General features: G+C 43.3%; 2 protein-coding genes across 2 annotated transcripts in view; both read left to right on the top strand.

Moving 5' to 3' along the window:
- The window catches only part of LOC310997231 (uncharacterized protein), a gene marked incomplete at its 3' end in the record, with an annotated part of 217,733 nt that overhangs the window by 70,705 nt on the left and 128,921 nt on the right, over positions 1-18,107 (top strand). The window contains exons 8-11 of the mRNA XM_083986908.1: positions 5,617-5,790; positions 6,129-6,302; positions 7,902-7,938; positions 9,939-10,034. Coding sequence (XP_083843034.1) covers positions 5,617-5,790; positions 6,129-6,302; positions 7,902-7,938; positions 9,939-10,034 — 481 coding nt within the window. The remainder of the gene's footprint in view (positions 1-5,616; positions 5,791-6,128; positions 6,303-7,901; positions 7,939-9,938; positions 10,035-18,107) is intronic.
- On the top strand, positions 3,560-5,557 carry LOC310997234 (protein NLRC3-like; the record flags this gene model as incomplete). The annotated part of the gene is made up of 4 exons (XM_083986911.1): positions 3,560-3,596; positions 3,720-4,872; positions 4,942-5,183; positions 5,553-5,557. The coding sequence occupies 4 exons, from the start codon at positions 3,560-3,562 to the stop codon at positions 5,555-5,557; spliced, it is 1,437 nt and encodes a 478-aa protein (XP_083843037.1).

Raw genomic sequence — 18,107 nt, 5'->3', positions numbered from 1 at the left:
ATATAAAAATAACAGCAGCTCAACTTGAAATACCTGGCAGGCATGTAAACAAATAAGCAAATAAAAGTGCCACAGTGTTATAAAGTAAGGCCAGTAAAGTGCTTTTTGGAACTGCACTCTTAATTCTTACCCTCCTCCTCTGGCTTCACAGAAGGAAATGTATGTTTTTCTTGATGAAAACCAACATCTCTACCTTTTCAGGTTTGAGCCTGTTCCTTTTCTCATCAAGGATGTAAGCGACAGCACTAAAAAGTCTCTCACTGTCCACAGAGCTGCAGGGGGCACAGAGATACTGGGCTGCAACAGTCGCCATGGAGGGGAACTGATTAGCATGTTCTTTCCAGTACTGAAGTGGATCACTTTTCTTAGGGGTTGTTTTCTCTGACAGGTAGGTCTGCACCTGCACTTCTGCCGATGTGCTACTCACGGACCGGGCCTGTAACTGCCTCTCTTGTAGGATTTCTTCAAAGGCGCTGTCCAGGCCGTGCATGATTCACGCCGTGGTGCCTTGCTCACTGGGTCTGCTGAAGTCCCTGCTTCTTCTGGGACTGCACTGGCGACCCTCGTCCCCTCTATCTTTGCCACCTCCTGGATGAGGTGTTCCTTTGCCAGCGTCAGGTTGGCAGACTTTGTGAAGAAGCTAGAAATAGATAAATGTAACACACAATTTAAAACAACAAAAGATAAAAGACAACACATAGCACAGTTCTTCAGTTAGGCAACTGCCTTACACATGTACTCAATTAATAAACAATTAAAAATCTAAACACAGAACCAAATCTAAATTAAAAGGGAAATCAAAAATAAATTGGCCTAATACTGGTGTCTGATGATGATGACTTGACTTTATATGAACATGATGTACAAAAGGTGCATTATACTTGCCCATCTTTGTATCTGGGATCTAGTAGAGTGGCAATGTAGAAGAGTGGCTCAGTTTCAATATCAGCAAAGCGCTTCTCCACAGCCTCCAGGAGCGTCCTCCTCATGGTCTTGATTCCCTGGTCATCATTCTCCTCCCGAGACAGAATACGTTTGATGGCTAGTGAATGAATGAATGAATGAATGCATGCAATGATGATTTCTTTCAAACAATATCAATAAATGTTACAATATAAAATAATAAATAAAAATACAAATTACCTGTTATGGCAGGGATCACGTCAGCTGCAGTTGCAGTCTCCCTGCTCACGTCCCTGGTCAGCTCTTCAAAGGGGGCTAGCACATCAGCTGTCTTCTTCATCAGCTCCCACTGGCTGGCTGTCAGTGTTGCTGGTAGAGTGCGCTCAGCTGCATAGACACTGACAGCTCGTTTTTGTTCTAGTAGGCTCTGCAGCATGTAGAGGCTGCTGTTCCACCTTGTCTGCACATGAGACAGAAGAACAAAAATCACTTTATTTTTGTGCAAATTGGAATAGCCAGGTGCAGTGCAAGTAAATTATTAGTGGTCTATTAAATTAATTTAAAAAGTTAATGGAATTAAATCAAATAAAGTTATGAGAGGACTCTGACCTGCACATCTTGTTGTAGGCGCTTGATATCCATATTCAGGTCCATCTGGATATCTTCAAGGCGAGAGTAGGCCAGTGTGGAGTGCTTGAAATGACCTACAATCTTCCTCGCGGTGGCCAGGGTGTCTGTCACACTGCGCTGGGAAAGCAGGCCCTCATGCACGCAGAGTTGGCAAGAATGCGCGACACAGCCCAAACTCCGCACTCCCATATCTCCCATGCCTTTCTTCATATTTGCAGCGTTGTCGCGCAAAATTACGTGGACCCGTTGCTTGTCGATTCCCCAGTTGTTTAGCATCTCCTCCATCGCCTGTCGGATGCGCTCTGCTGTGTGGGATCCACGAAATTCCTGGGCATGCAGGGTCGCGCGGCGTAAAACAAAACTGGAGTCGATCCATTGTATAGTGAGACTCAGTAGTGCCATCGGAGCCACAGACGAACTCCAGATGTCTGTGGTTAATGACACATGGGGCACGGCTGATAACATGATACGGAGTTTGTCACACACCTTTTTCTGAAGCGCCGGCAGAGCTTTCTCGGTGAAATAGTGCCGTGAGGGCATGTCAAAACGGGGCTCCAAATATTCCATTAGCATACGAAAACCTGGGTCTTCCACAAGCGCGAATGGTTGGTCACTCATGGCAATCATTTGCGCTATTTTACCTGTAATCCCCCGTGCCTTCTCGCAGTCGCCGGGCATTTTTTCTCTTCTCTTCAGAGTCTCTTGCAGCGTGGGCTGACTCGTTTTCACCTGGGTTGCCTGCGTAAATTCCTTGTGTTGTGCCGGGTGTTTATTTTTAAGGTGTCGGATTAGGTTTGTGGTGTTGAATGCAGCCTTGTCCTTGCCACCTCTTGAAATCCCAAGTTTGCAAATGTTACAGTTTGCGAGAGCAACATTTCTGTCGTCGATATTAAAATACTTCCACACCGCAGACATGTTCGCGCTCCCAGCTTCAAGCTGCTGCTGTCGTCTTCTGCTTCCGCAAAGTGACGTCATGCCGCAGACGGTCTGACTCTGCACCACCACGTAACCGTAAATACCAAGCTGTAATTTTTCCCATTTGTTTTGAAATATTATAGATCAGATTTTTTTTAAATCACGAGAATAAATATGCATATATCCGATCCCGGATCGGGGTGTAACGTCCGATTCCGATCGAGTCTGAAATCACGTGATCGACCCCGATTTCCGATCACGTGATCGGATCTGGACATCCCTATTTAACACAGTAACTGTCTTTATATGAATGTTAATGTAACTTACCTGGTCTGACAGTCATTGTTGCCTAAGTGTAGTCATGATTGAACCAGAAAAAGGCAACTAATGGAAATCAGAGGCCAAAGGTCGAACATGGTGTAATGTTCAACACTTTATACATTTTGAAAAATAAAAATTATTGGAAAAGACTGTATAAACCAGTTTCAAAACAAGTTCTTCTGAGACTAAAAACTACATGATAACACTCATATGGTTGAAATGGTGGGCACTTAATTGTCCAACTGTGAACCATCCTCACTCTCCGGCTCTTGACTCATGACTGAGTCGTCTACCAGTCACCTGGCATCCTCAGTGGAGGAATTGAAAATCAGCTACCTTCATATTTAGTGTCAGATTGTCATTTTCCTCACGGTTCATGTTTTCTCCACAGAGTTCAGAAGAAGATCTCAGAGGTCCACAGTGATGAGTCTGAACAGCAGCATCAACCAGACCTGGACTCCATATTTATGGTCTGTACATGTACAATCACACTGTTACTGTTAACTCCATCAACCACAGCCACAGAGCTTCAGACTGACACATGAATCACATGTTGTCTTCAGATGAAATGAAATGTTGAGTTTATCATCTGTTCCAGCTGCTGGAGGAGAACATTGTCACTTTTGTGAAGAACGAGCTGAAGAGAGTCCAGAGGCTCCTGACATCAGATTACCCAGAATGCTTAGAGACTCAGAGGAAGGATGAGGAGATGGTGGACGTTAAGGATGAAGATCAGAGGAGGAGCAGCAGAGAGGCATTTCTTAAGATCACAGTGAACTTCCTGAGGAGAATGAAACAGGAAGAGTTGGCTGACTGTCTGCAGATCAGTAAGAGGATTTCTCTGAAGGGATAGAGGGAAATATGTTATAATGGCCATTCGTTAGTGGTGTTAAATGTTAAAATATTAACTTCATTATTGATTTATTGATCTTATTTTGTTCTCTATTTAGAAAGTCATGCTGGAGTTTGTCAACATAAACTCAAATCTAAGCTGAAGGAGAAGTTCCAGTGTGTGTTTGAGGGGATCTCTAAAGCAGGAAACCCAACTCTTCTGAATCAGATCTACACAGAGCTCTACATCACAGAGGGAGGGGCTGGAGAGGTCAATGATGAACATGAGGTCAGACAGATTGAAACAGCATCCAGGAGACCAGACAGACCAGAAACAACCATCAGACATGTAGACATCTTTAAAGCCTCACCTGGAAGAGAAGAACCAATCAGAACAGTGATGACAAAGGGAGTGGCTGGCATTGGGAAAACAGTCTTAACACAGAAGTTCACTCTGGACTGGGCTGAAGACAAAGACAACCAGGACATACACTTCACATTTCCCTTCACTTTCAGAGAGCTGAATGTGCTGAAAGAGAAAAAGGTGAGCTTGGTGGAACTTGTTCATCACTTCTTCACTGAAACCAAAGAAGCAGGAATCTGCAGCTTTGATCAGTTCCAGGTGGTCTTCATCTTTGATGGTCTGGATGAGTGTCGACCTCCTCTGGACTTCCACAACACTGAGATCCTGACTGATGTGACAGAGTCCACCTCAGTCAACGTGCTGCTGACCAACCTCATCAGGGGGAAACTGCTTCCCTCTGCTCGCCTCTGGATAACCACACGACCTGCAGCAGCCAATCAGATCCCTCCTGAGTGTGTTGACATGGTGACAGAGGTCAGAGGGTTCACTGACCCACAGAAGGAGGACTTCTTCAGGAAGAGGTTCAGAGATGAGGAGCAGGCCAGAAAGATCATCTCCCACATCAAGATATCACGAAGCCTCCACATCATGTGCCACATCCCAGTCTTCTGCTGGATCACTGCTACAGTTCTGGAGGAGGTGTTGAAGACCAGAGAGGGAGGAGAGCTGCCCAAGACCCTGACTGAGATGTACATCCACTTCCTGGTGGTTCAGTCCAAAGTCAAGAAGGTCAAGTATGATGGAGGAGCTGAGACAGATCCACACTGGAGTCCAGAGAGCAGGAAGATGATTAAGTCTCTGGGAAAACTGGCTTTTGAGCAGCTGCAGAAAGGAAACCTGATCTTCTATGAATCAGACCTGACAGAGTGTGGCATCGATATCAGAGCAGCCTCAGTGTACTCAGGAGTGTTGACACAGATCTTTAAAGAGGAGAGAGGCCTGTACCAGGACAAGGTGTTCTGCTTCGTCCATCTGAGTGTTCAGGAGTTTCTGGCTGCTCTTCATGTCCATCTGACCTTCATCAAATATGGAGTCAATCTGCTGTCAGAAGAACAACCAAGCGCCCTGTGGTCAAGACTGTTTAGAAACAAACCTGAACCAACACTCTTCTACCAGAATGCTGTGGACAAGACCTTACAGAGTCCAAATGGACACCTGGACTTGGTCCTCCGCTTCCTCTTGGGTCTTTCACTGGAGACCAATCAGACTCTCCTACAAGGTCTGCTGACAAAGACAGGAAGTAGCTCACAGACCAAACAGAAAACAGTCCAGTACATCAAGAAAAAGATAAATGAGAACCTGTCTCCAGAGAAAAGCATCAATCTGTTCCACTGTCTGAATGAACTGAATGATGGTTCTCTAGTGGAGGAGATCCAACAGTCCCTGAGATCAGGACGTCTCTCCACAGATAAACTGTCTACTGCTCAATGGTCAGCTCTGGTCTTCATCTTACTGTCATCAGAAAAAGATCTGGATGTGTTTGACCTGAAGAAATACTCTGCTTCAGAGGAGGCTCTTCTGAGGCTGCTGCCAGTGGTCAAAGCCTCCAACAAAGCTCTGTATGTGACATATCCATCTGGATTAACAGGTTAAAACAAAACACAAAATATATTTTGTAACTGGTGCTTTTTTTGTTGTTGTTTACTTTTCAGACTGAGTGACTGTAACCTCTCAGAGGGAAGCTGCAAAACTCTGTCCTCAGTCCTCAGCTCCCAGTCCTCTAGTCTGAGAGAACTGGACCTGAGTAACAACGAGCTGCAGGATTCAGGAGTGAAGCTGTTGTCTGTTGGACTGGAGAGTGTTTACTGTAAATTGGAAACTCTCAGGTAGTGTGATTTGTGTCAAGGATTTGATTCACATAGCTCATCAATACTTGTACCTGCTGAAATATTGATACATCTTTATATCTTGTTGATCATTTCTGCTCACTTGTCTGAGTTATGTCCTCTTTTCTGATTAATTAGATTAATTGTAATAGAGTTTCAGTAACAGCACTTTGACTTTAATCAAACATTCTGGTGATGAATAAAGTCAGACTCAGTTTCAGTTTCAACAACACTAGATAGATTCAATCTTCTCACTGATACATCAACCAGTAAAAGACACACCTTCAGAGCTCTACTAGTGTCCAAGTACAAACTTGTTACTGTGTTTTTTTGTTCAGTCTGTCAGGTTGTCTGTTCTCAGAAGAAGGCTGTTGTTCTCTGGCCTCAGCTCTGAGCTCCAACCCCTCCCATCTGAGAGAGCTGGACCTGAGCTACAATCATCCAGGAGATTCAGGAGTGAGGCTGCTGTCTGCTGGACTGGAGGATCCACACTGGAGACTGGACATTCTCAGGTATGGACAGACAACAGCGGCTCTCACACTGTGGCCCTGTCCCATTATGCACATTTGATCACAGTTACACACAGGGGCGGACTGGCCATCTGGACGTTCTGGAGAATACCAGAACGGCCGGTGCGGCAGGACTGCCGCCGGCCGCTGCGCAGCCGTCACAGTTTTTCTTCCTCTCTACTGTTGTTCCATGTCCAGACCAATAGGTGGCAACAACACGCCTGCAGGCACATAGATGCGCAAGCTCACTCATCACTCAGCTGTTGATGGTGAGGCATGAGAGTAATGCGTAGCTCAACTGGTAGAGCACCTAGCCTAGAGTTCAAAACTCTTGCTCCTGTGTGGGATCGAATCCCTCCATAACCATCTGAGTTTAGATAATGCATTTTCTTTCCCCATCATTATGATCACTCTGTCAAAGTTAACGCGTTAACGCAAAATGCTTTTACCGCTTCGACTAGCAATTGTTTTTGTTTGTTTTTTTCCCCAATCGCCTGTTCATTCAGCCTGGGGAGGGAGATGGGGGGGTTCCTAAAGAACCTGTTTTTCTTATCACCAAACGAGGCTGCTCTCCCTCTGTCACCATGAATGGAAAGCATAAGAAACGTCCAGATCTGGATGTTCCTTATGCTTTCCATTCATATTGCTGTTATTTCAAGCTATAGGCCTATATATATATATATATATATATATATATATATATATATATATAGATATAGATATATATATATATATAGATATAGATATATATATATAGATATTATTACACACATTATATATATATATAATGTGTGGCCTCTCTCTGTCAAAAATGCCAGGGCCTATTTTGTGTCCCAGTCCGCCACTGCTTACACACTTGAGCACTTGACATGTGTGTTCATGTGCTTATGTAAGTGCACAAGTGTGTCCCATTTCTTCAATGGCCAAAAGTGCAGTGAGCCTGATCTGCACTTTACCCACACTTATGGTAACACCGCTCTAGAGCGGTATTTGGTCAAGTATAAATCCCACAATGCACCAGCTGGTGAAGTTGCATGTTATTGGGAGCCACAAGCCACAACGCCTTGACTTCTCATAATTATGAGTAGGGCTGTCCCGATTATCATATTTTGATAATCGAAGCTTTGGGGACATAAAAGCTATCAAAATCGAAGCTTTGACGGCCGGGGGGCTCCACTCACAGCTTAGACATGTCACCTTCAAACACACCATATAATTTAACAAATCCTCACTCTAACGTTCTAACATTCAATAGATTTTGCAAACTATGAACATTATATTTTCTCATTTGGAGAAAAGGTTCCGGAGTTGTGCTCCAGTGTGAACAATGACACTCAGACACAAGGCAGCACTTGTCAAGTATGTCCCAACTGCTTTTAAATATCCCCACGTGCTTGGCCAATTAATAGGTGCCTGCACACTATAAGCAAATGTACATTCCACATAGCAAAACGTCACCAAAGTGTGTGTGTAACCAACGCACTCAGCCAAGTGTGGAGAAATGGGACAGGCCCTGAGTCTCTGTCTCTCTGACTAACTGAGGAACTCTGCTTCATGTTTCATGGTGGATGAAGTTGATCCTGACTTTGTTTCCTCCTCCAGGATGGACCATTGTGGACCTCAGAGACTGAGACCTGGTGTGAGGAAGTGTGAGTGTGTTTGAAGTTTGATTCATGAGAACACAGCTGCATGTTACACTAGATTTCGACATTTTCCAGACGCACAAAGTCTAATTTCTCCAGAGTTTCATTCAGGATTCAGCTTTTGTTTTTGTCAGTGTGGCTGGAAAGATGTTAGAATTCAATCCATTTAAAATCCACAAACAACAAACTGAACATATTGATCCAATCAAACTAATCAATACATGTTATTAAGAGTGGAGCCAACAGGAAGCCTAAACACAACAGGCTATAATTAATGTGACAAAGATGATGAAAAGATGATTAAAGTGATCTGAGGTGGATTTAACTTCCAGTTCCTCCCTGAGTGGCAGACCTGGGGCCAGATGTGTGACACATCTGTACAAACAGCAGACACACTCAGTGTTGAACATATAAACTGGTGTTTGTATAAACAGAGTGTGTGGATGTTTTCTAGATCAGCTGCAGATGATAAGGTGGAAACAGACTGACAATCAGCTGACATGTTTGTTCTTTCACTCTCAATATTGATCTTTAAATCACCAATCAAAGACATATTGATGACATTAATGACCTTGGTACTGATCACTTTATTATTTTTAATTCCAAAGGTATTATTTCCATGACAACACAAACTAAATCAGTGCTGACCTTTCAGAGCTTCAGTAATGATGATGTAGACATGATGCTTTCCAGCTGATGGATTCATTAAAGTCACTAGAAACAGCCACATGCTGAGTGGTTGTGATGCAGCTGCTCTGAGGTCAGTAGAAACTTTGTGGATGTGTCTCCATGGTAACACTGCTCTTGTTTTTTGCTGCTTTTCACTGACAGGTGGACAGATGCTGAAGCACACACAAGCATTGATATGTAGTGAGTGTACACATCATTTCTTTGTGCATCTGATCCCTGGTCAGTGAAAAGCAGCTTCAAACCAGTCAGTGGAGCCTCAGTCCTCTGACTGGATATTCATCAACACTGAGTTGAGCGTTTTGGAGCTTTTGGACCAAACCATCCAGACTGTTGTGAAACTTGTTTGACATTTGATGTCAGAGGTGTGAACTTTGTGCTGAGTGTGAGCTCTTTGATGGAGCTGATGACAGTTTTAGAAAGCAGATGGTTCAGAGCTTCTTTGTGCTGCAGTGGAAGATGATGATCCAGTTTCATTAGTGACACTTGATTGACTCCATGTGTTTATTGGTGTGGATCTCCATCAGCCTCATCCTCAGGTCCACACCAGAAGAAAAGCACAACATTGTTGACGTCTTGACTCTTATCTTCACTAACTGTTGATGTTGTTACAACTGGATTGTTGGATTTTCATTGAAATGTAGTGAAACTTTATTCACAGTATAAAATCCTATCAAATGTCAGTTTGAATGTTTGACTTTGATGAATTGTCAGTGAAGTTGTTGATAAATGAACAGATGATAAACTGCAGCTGTGTTGTGTCTTGTTCTCTCCATCAGACGCCTGTGAACTGGAACTGGACATGAACACAGTGAACAAACTCCTCAAACTGTCTGACAACAACAGGAAGGTGACATATGTGACAGAGTATCAGTCATATCCTGATCATCCAGACAGATTTGATGTCTTTCCTCAGCTGCTGTGTAGAACTGGTCTGACTGGTCGCTGTTACTGGGAGGTCGAGTGGAGAGGAGTGGTTCATATCTCAGTGAGTTACAGAGGAATCAGAAGGAAAGGAGACAGTGTTGACTGTTGGTTTGGAAGAAATGACCAGTCCTGGAGTCTGATCTGCTCTGATCACCGTGGTTACTCTGTCTATCACAACAACAGACAAACATCCGTCTCCTCCTCCTGTGTCTCTAACAGAGCAGCAGTGTATGTGGACTGTCCTGCTGGCACTCTGTCCTTCTACAGTGTCTCCTCTGACTCACTGATCCACCTCCACACCTTCAACACCACATTCACTGAACCTCTGTATCCTGGGTTCTGGATCTGGTCTGATTCCTCAGTGTCTCTGTGTCCTCTGTAGGTCTCACTGTCTCTCCTGAGGACAGAAACTCTGCTGACTCCAGGTCAGCTGCTGAAGTCAAAGTTGACTCTGGTCACCATCACTAACCCACACTCTGTACTGTGAAGCAGATGTGTGTCAGACTCACACACTAAATATTGATCAGTCTGATAACATCACTGTCACTATCAATATTTGAACACAACCCATTTTAGTGCTGATTGATTGATGATTGTAATGTTTGATGTTGACTTTGTTGATTCAGAATGTAATCATTTGTAGCATCAGCAGTGAACTGATCACCACCATCATCACTGTAGTCACAGTCATGGCTTGGTCAGGTTCAGGAAAAGACCATAATAACAACATGTTTAAATTTGTTCTTAGATTGAACAAACAACAGAAACTGCAGCTTTCACACAGGAATCCAACACTGATCATCTGTGTCATATTCTGCTGTTTTATTGACCGCTCCATCCTGTCATAGTTACTGTGACCACTGGACCAAATCCACTGTTTTCAATCTGATGCTAAATCTGAAAAGACAAATCTCTGAACCTCTGTTTATTGCGGTTTTATTCTTTTCTTACTGTGTTGTATTATTAAAGCAGAAGTGAGTGATATATTTGTGTTAATATAAGTCTTAAATAGTTATATCTTCCGACAGCAATCACTTACATAGAGTGTTTGGACTGAAACACGGGTCTCTCAGTCCCTCTGCTCTGCTCTGAGCCGAAGATAAACATTTTTCGTATCCTACAGTTTTTATCCAATGAGGAGAGAGAACGGCATGCAGGGCTGTGTGTGCAGCCAAGGAACGCCGTGAATGTGGTGACGTAGCGACGAGGACTGTTATGGTGCGTTCAAGGAAACTCGTATTTTTCCGACCGTGAAGTGGTACCAGTTCGATCTGGTACGAGTTCACCGGTCGGAAGTTACGAGTGGCCGTTATAGTGACTTTCACCGGTAAAACAGGTCGGAAAAACACGAGTGGGTTGCCTGGAACGCTACAAAGTCGTAAGTTGTGACTTGAAGCTGTAATTTACGATTTCAAAAGCCTGCCTGGAACGCAGCATTAGCGAAAACGACCGGATCACTCCCTTCTGCTTTAACTACTTGTCCAGTTTTTAAACCTACTTACTGAGAAGAAGAAATCTGAGACAGTGAAACTGAACTGAACTGAAAGGATGTAACTTCTCCTTTTTGGACCATAATTGATGTGAATCTGGACTTCATGTAAAAATAACAAGTGCTATGTTTTTGTACAGTGTATGAAAGACAAATAAAGGTTTGTTTTGAAACTGGAAACTCTCTTCCTCTCTCTCTCAACAGAGTTATTTTCGAGGTAAATTCATGCAAAACCGCTGATGCGCGTTCCCGTCGGGGCCAGTTTTTCTGCATGCAGTCTTTGCATTTGCCTCGTAAACTCATTCTCATTCGTTCCGTTATTATCTCATAGCGTGGTGAATGTCCACGTCACAACTTGTCCACCAGAGCGTTTTGGAGTTGTTGGATTGTGTATTTGATGAGTTTGATGAGGGAAACCAAGAAATCCCATTAGCCCCTGTAGCGTAGCTCTGCGCAGCTCACAGCTCGGCTCGGCTGTTCTAAAAATAGCTAATAAAGTTAACGAACCGAAGTGTTGAACTATCCCTTTAAAACATTGTAAATTCCTGTCGTCTCACAGCAGCAGCCACTGACATTAACCTGAGGAAGACATTTAGTCCTGAGACAGTGGATGTCTGTGTCTGTCTGCTTCAGGGATCAGGGTTCCTCCTTTATCTGGACAGAGGACAGAAATAATTCATGTCAGTTACAGACATGAGACAGTTCTGTCTCTGTCTTCTTCAGATTCACAACCTCTGTCCCCTCAGTGTCTCCTCAGTCTCCACACGTTGTCCTTCCCCTGTCTCTCCTCCTGGTGTCCTCATAGAGCTTCCTGTCTTTGCCACCTGACCCTGCTCCTCAGCACCTGTCCTTCATCACCACGACAACCTCACAGTATATAAAGCTGTTCACTTCTACTCCAGTCACACTGAAGAAAGAACTGCTCATTGACTTCAGAAAATGCAGCACAGACCCCCCACCTCTCTTTCTGAAGGTCAATGTGTCAAGTTGAAGCAATGTTGCTTTACTGCTGCTGGACAGGTTAGTCACTTTATTCGTAAAACATTATGAGGAGGTTACTGGACTTAGAAAATTGTTGTCTTGGAAACAGTGCTAATGCTATGAGTGAAATGTCATTGTAACCCACTCCTGGTAAACACACTGCGAATCTAGGCTTGTAGGGAAAAGACTGCAACAACCATACAGGAAAGTACACAGACAACAAGGTAAGTTGCAGACTGAATTTTTAGTAAACTAAACTTGCAGGTGATAATTCTCACACCATGAATAACAGTTGGATGAAAATGAAATAAAAATGGGCCCTCTAAAATAAAGAGTCTGATTTGTCAAAAGTCAATAAAGTCAGTGTGTTCTGTGATCGCTTTCACAGGAAGAAAATTGTGACAATTTTAAAGTAAAAATACATAAATCTGTTGAACATGGAGAGTAAATTTATGAAGCTAGATACGTGAAGAACTTTGTGCTTCTCTTCACAATTCTGGCCCCAGTAAGCACTTTGAAATATTCAAGAGGCTCCAATGCAAATCTGTGAACTCCCAGGTTCTTTGTCATGAACCGTGCTACAGAGACCAGAACAGCTGATCCTAATGAGTTCAATCCACTCTGAGCAGGTTGAGCACAGATGACAGGATTCACAACAGCAGAAAGTCAGAACCAGATCCACTTGTTTCACTCCAGCCCAACCTGAGATGTTAACGGCCATGTATGCAGAGTATTGTGGTGTTTAGAGAAAAGCACAGCCAAATGTTCCAGTAAGGTTGAAAGGTTGTCATGTCAGACAGCGCCCTGCTGTTCAAGGTGTTGCACCCTGTCTGCCCCTTAGAGGGCGCAAGGAGTTTCTAGTCAGAGTGTGACAGGGTGTCCTCCTCTGTCAGTGAGGACTGTTGTTCATGTCCACCTGCCTGCACGCTGAGAAATGGCTGCTGCCTGCTAGCACGCCTTGTCTTCGTTTTTCACCGCCTTTCCCACAACATTATTGTTACTATACAAACCAATTCTAATGAGATTCCTAAAGCAGGCTGTAGCTACATGAAGGGCTAGTGTCCACTAATCCCTATCACCACATGCTTCACTTCACCAGAACACACACACCAGCACAGCAAACTAACATCCCTCAGTGTGGGGCAATACTTATCTGCATGCAAGTGCAGCTCCAACCAGGACAAGCTCCCCCAGTGGTACAGCTGAATACAAGGATACTTTAACATAAAGTGTCCAGAGACAGCATGAAGCAGTGGACAGATGCAGAGACAGTTGGTTTGTCCAGGTAAAAACAAGTACACACTGTTTACAAAAGGAAAAACATTCATTTATGGGCTCACATATACAAGACACTCAGCACTTATGTATCTATTTACACTCCCAGAGGCAAAAACTAATTATTGTGAATGCTTTAATTGGTTACAGGTGTTCGTTATAGGTGTACAGAAATGGCCGTTTGTCCTGTTTGTCGCGCGACTCGCGCCGAGTTGTCACGAGCTGCAACACGAGTTTACCCGAGTAAGGAAAACGAATTTGATTGGTCGTTATCGAGCGGGCGGGATATTCAAAGCTTGGGGCGAACCCGAGCTCCGTGTGTGTGTGCGTGTCTCAGACGTTTGAATGACGGATTACGGATCCAATGTCAGTGGCTGATGAATCGTGTACAGGCTGACGTATAATCCGTGCGCCTGCATTATCCAATGCTCAAAAATAGAATTTTGCACAAAGTTTGGCCTACATCGTCTAAAAGATGAGTTATTACATAAATTTTATGATCCAGAGTGGGCTCAAATTCAATTTTCTTTTCTGTACACCTTTAAGAGACTCTCCTTTTTTTTTTTTTTTAAAGCAGAAGTCAGTGAGCCTCTTATACACTGCAAAAACTCAAATATCTTTCCAAGAATATTTGTCTTATTTCTAGTTAAAATGTCATTTCTAGTCAAAACAAATCTCATTATACTTCAAATAAGACTCATCACATTAAAAGTCTCTTGTTTTTAGACACATTTTACTCCTTTCAAGCATATTTTCACTTGAAATAAGTAGAAAAATCTGATAGTGGAACAAGATTTTCTTCCTTTTAACAAGCACAAAAACCTGCTTTCACTGGCAGATTTTTCTACTTATTTCAAGTGAAAATTTGTTTGGAACAAGTGAAAATTATCCAAAAACAAGTTAAGGTGATGAGTCTTATTTTAAGTGGAAAGAGATTAGTTTTGACTAGAAATGAGACATTTTGACAAGAAATAAGACAAATATTCTTGGAAAGATTTTGAGTTTTTGCAGTGTACAGGTGTTTCTTTTACCTGCCTCTCATTGAATGCAACTGTAGTCAAGAGGTTCGATCATCCTAAAGGTCCATTGATCATGAGCCCGTGGGTTCGATTCCTCCCTTGGTCGTACCTTTGCATGATCACTACTTGCACTATTTGTCAATTGCGTTTGCTAATTCAGCGATGACACTCAGCTGCTTTCAGCATTCACACGTATTTCCTTCAGGAAATACAAATTCTAGTTTACTGTAAAAGATTCTAAAAAGGCAAAAGGCCAAAGACAGCACACAAACAGCACTTGACTGGACAGCTCTATGGTGGTGATATGACATGTCCATCCCAGCTGGAGTCATCTACCTCTAACAGGAGTTACTCATGCTCTCTGTCAGCTGAGAGATGTCGGGGACTTGGTTTCACTTCACAGCAAAGTGAAGCAACCGAGCAGCGTAGGCCCAACCGTCTATGTCCCAGCCAGTATTAAAGTGTCCAACAGTTTTTCTCAAAGGGCTTTACACACCATCATTACAGTAGTAGTTCATTAGTGCATGCAGGTGTGGCAGCGTTAGCTTCACCCTATATGGACAGTGACACCTATGCTCAAAGGAGGAAGTGACGTGCTGTGGCAGTGACTGGGCTCAGAAAAATGCTCTAAGCAGGGCTTCATCTGCAGAGAGGATATAGGCCCAGTTCCATTCTGCCCCATAAAGACTCCAACCCTGAGCCCTCACTCACTGACCTGACATCAGCTCTAAGTGACTGAGTGTGGGAGTCTGAAAGGGTCTAGATGCTGTAATGGGACAGCACTTGTCCCCCTCCCATTTTACCTTGACCACACAATGTTGTTGACACTGGCTGGTCTGGAACTGCATGTCCCGTTTACTTTCAGCAGCACAAGGTGTGTGAGGGACAGACTCAAAACAGCTGTTCTTGGATCAGATCTGACCAAATCATCACACAATAATCACAAACTACACACAGTTGTGATGAACAACGTTAAAGGGATAGTTCACCCTAGAATGATATTTCGCTCATTATCTACTCACCCTCATGTTGACTAAGGGCTGGAAGAATTATCAGAGTCCACCGTCCCTTCTCTTAGTTACAGGGGGTCTTGGCGTAACAGTGCATTTCAATGCAACGGTTGCAAAGGGACACCAGAGCTCTTCGTAAAAAAAACACACACAAAAAAACATCCAAATACCTCCATGATGCTCGTATGTAATGTCCGTCTTGTGCTGAAGCCCCAAATTGCGTAATTGTCCCGAAAAAAATTAAATAAGTCTATATTTTAAGCTTGTTTGTAGCGGAAGCTTCTCGAAGCTCCTCTTCCTGGTCCGTCCAAATCTTGCGTGATTTGCGCCGGCGTCAGTGCGGTTACTGCGAATCACGCGAGATTTGGACGGACCAGGAAGAGGAGCTTCGAGAAGCTTCCGCTACAAACAAGCTTAAAATATAGACTTATTTAATTTTTTTTCGGGACAATTACGCAATTTGGGGCTAGTTTCAAGTGATTTGGTCGGTTTCTATGGAAACGGCGGCCTCAAGGATACAGAGGAATGCGGCTGTTTGAAGCCCCGCCTCTCAAAAAGTAATGGCTCAATCAGGACCGAAGACATATCTACGCGTTTGTCTTGGGCCCCCGAACCAAATATTACGAAATCAGAACTGCACGACTTTTGGAAATGTGTTTAGTCTATTTCAGCTTTTCTGACGAAGAGGGTCTCTCACGCTTTAAGTCTGACAGACTCTGAGTCTGAAAAGTCGAAATAGACTAAACACATTTCCAAAAGTCGTGCAGTTCTGATTTCGTAATATTTGGTTCGGGGGCCCAAGACAAACGCGTTGATGTGTCTTCGGTCCTGATTGAGCCATTACTTTTCGAGAGGCGGGGCTTCAAACAGCCGCATTCCTCTGTATCCTTGAGGCCGCCGTTTCCATAGAAACTGACCAAATCACTTGAAAATTGGCCTGTGGACTCATGGTGAGGCTCTTATCCATCACCCTGAGACCCAACTCTGTGGGAGCATGGGAAAGCCAAGTGGCCCCCCGGGGCCCCTAGAGCAACGGGACCAAAATATTCAGATAGAGGACTCTCTGATATACAACATATTTATATTTCATGATGATAACTTAAAGCGTGTATGTTTTGTTGAGAAAAAGCAGGAATGGCTGGATTCACTTTGATGTTTGACCCCTGTGACCTTTGACACTTACCAATTGGCTTTATGCACAGCTCCCCTACTTCCTGATCGTACACCAGCTCCTGTAGCTAAAAATTCAGCCTGATAGGCCAAGGCATCTGGAAGCTATTAAAGAATTGCTGTTGAGACATTTCTCCTTTAATATGAGGTCAGAGAAAGGAACATTGCTTTTTGGCTATTTGTGACCCTTCTGAATGTCACAGAGCTCTGAATTTTTGCACACACAATCTACTAGACATTCTGAACAACCTATCAAAATCTCAGCTTCCCGCATCAAAGTCTTGGTGTTTTATTCAAGGAAACGGGGTCAAAAAGGTCACAAATCAGCGACCTTGACACTTGTGAAGGTCGCACGGGTTTGAAATTGCACATGGTGGATGGCCTTAGGCCCCCGGACAAATACATTAAACTTTCAGCCTTATAACCCCAAGGATGTGGACGTTATTAGACAAAAGGCTTCTAAATCTAGGCTTTGAAGGCCGAGAAACGAGCCTGGACGGTCAGCTGTGACCCTTCTGGACGTCCGACAGGTCTGAAATTCTACAGAAACTTTGTCCCTAGTGCTCTGAACAAAATCAAATCAAAATCTCAGCTTCCCGCATCAAAGTCTTAGTGATTTATTCAAGGAAACAGGATCAAAAAGGTTAAATTTAACACTAATCAGTTACCTCTGACTCTTGAATTCATAATAATGTTTTTCAGATAAAAAATAAAATTTCACTCATTGAATTAAAAATTACAATAAATGTGATGTGATGTGGACCAGAAAGATGCTGGTGAAAATTATGAAAAAAAGAAAGAAGTCAAGCCAACTTTTATGCACTTTATTGTTGAATTTTAACAATATAGCACCGTTTTTTTTATTCAATGTTGAAAACAAAAAAGATGTTAAGACCTTTTAGTTACTAAGAAAATAATATAAGCTCAATTTGTTTTATTTTTTCATTTGCTGGTAACAGCAAGCTCAACCAATTAGACACGTCGCTGATAAATATGAGGATTATGGGTAATGTAGTGCTTCTCCGTGATATAACATTGGAAACAAAGCGTGTTTTCTTAAAATAAAGTTGATATTACACAGGGCTTTTGGACTCAGCAGAAGCACATATTGTTACACAGTCTTCCTTGGATGGTTACAGCGTTATGGCTAATAATCAGATCTTTCTTCAGAATATTGATTAAACAGAGCAGCTTTTTGAACGCGGAAGTGGTCTTCACCTGTAGAATCCGGTCGGCTGGATCACTTGCCCTGAGCGTCACATATCGCCGCGAAGGGGGTTGCATTGGAATCAACTGAAAGCCGAGCGCGTCAAAACCTGACGAAAAACGGGCACCTAATGAGTCAGGTATGTGACGAGGAGGGACAGTGACCGTTCGTCAGGCTGTTGACGCACTGGGGGTGAGAACGTGTTGCACCAGGCTACTGACACTGGAACTTAGTCATGAGCACTGACAGACATTTTTCAGTCTGTTGTGTGTCTGCACTGGTTCAGGTTTAATGTGTTGATATTGACTTCCATAACAGTCACCTGCTTTTTGTTTTCACACAGCAATTTCTATGTTTTACCCGTGGTTTTACCTGGTTGGTAGCCCTGTACATGTTCAAA

This window comes from Trachurus trachurus, assembly GCF_905171665.1.
Source record: "Trachurus trachurus genome assembly, chromosome: 14".
NCBI classification, from domain to species: Eukaryota; Metazoa; Chordata; class Actinopteri; order Carangiformes; family Carangidae; genus Trachurus; species Trachurus trachurus.
The sequence above is the reverse complement of the archived record's forward strand: the minus strand, read 5'-3'. Positions and strand labels throughout refer to the sequence as shown.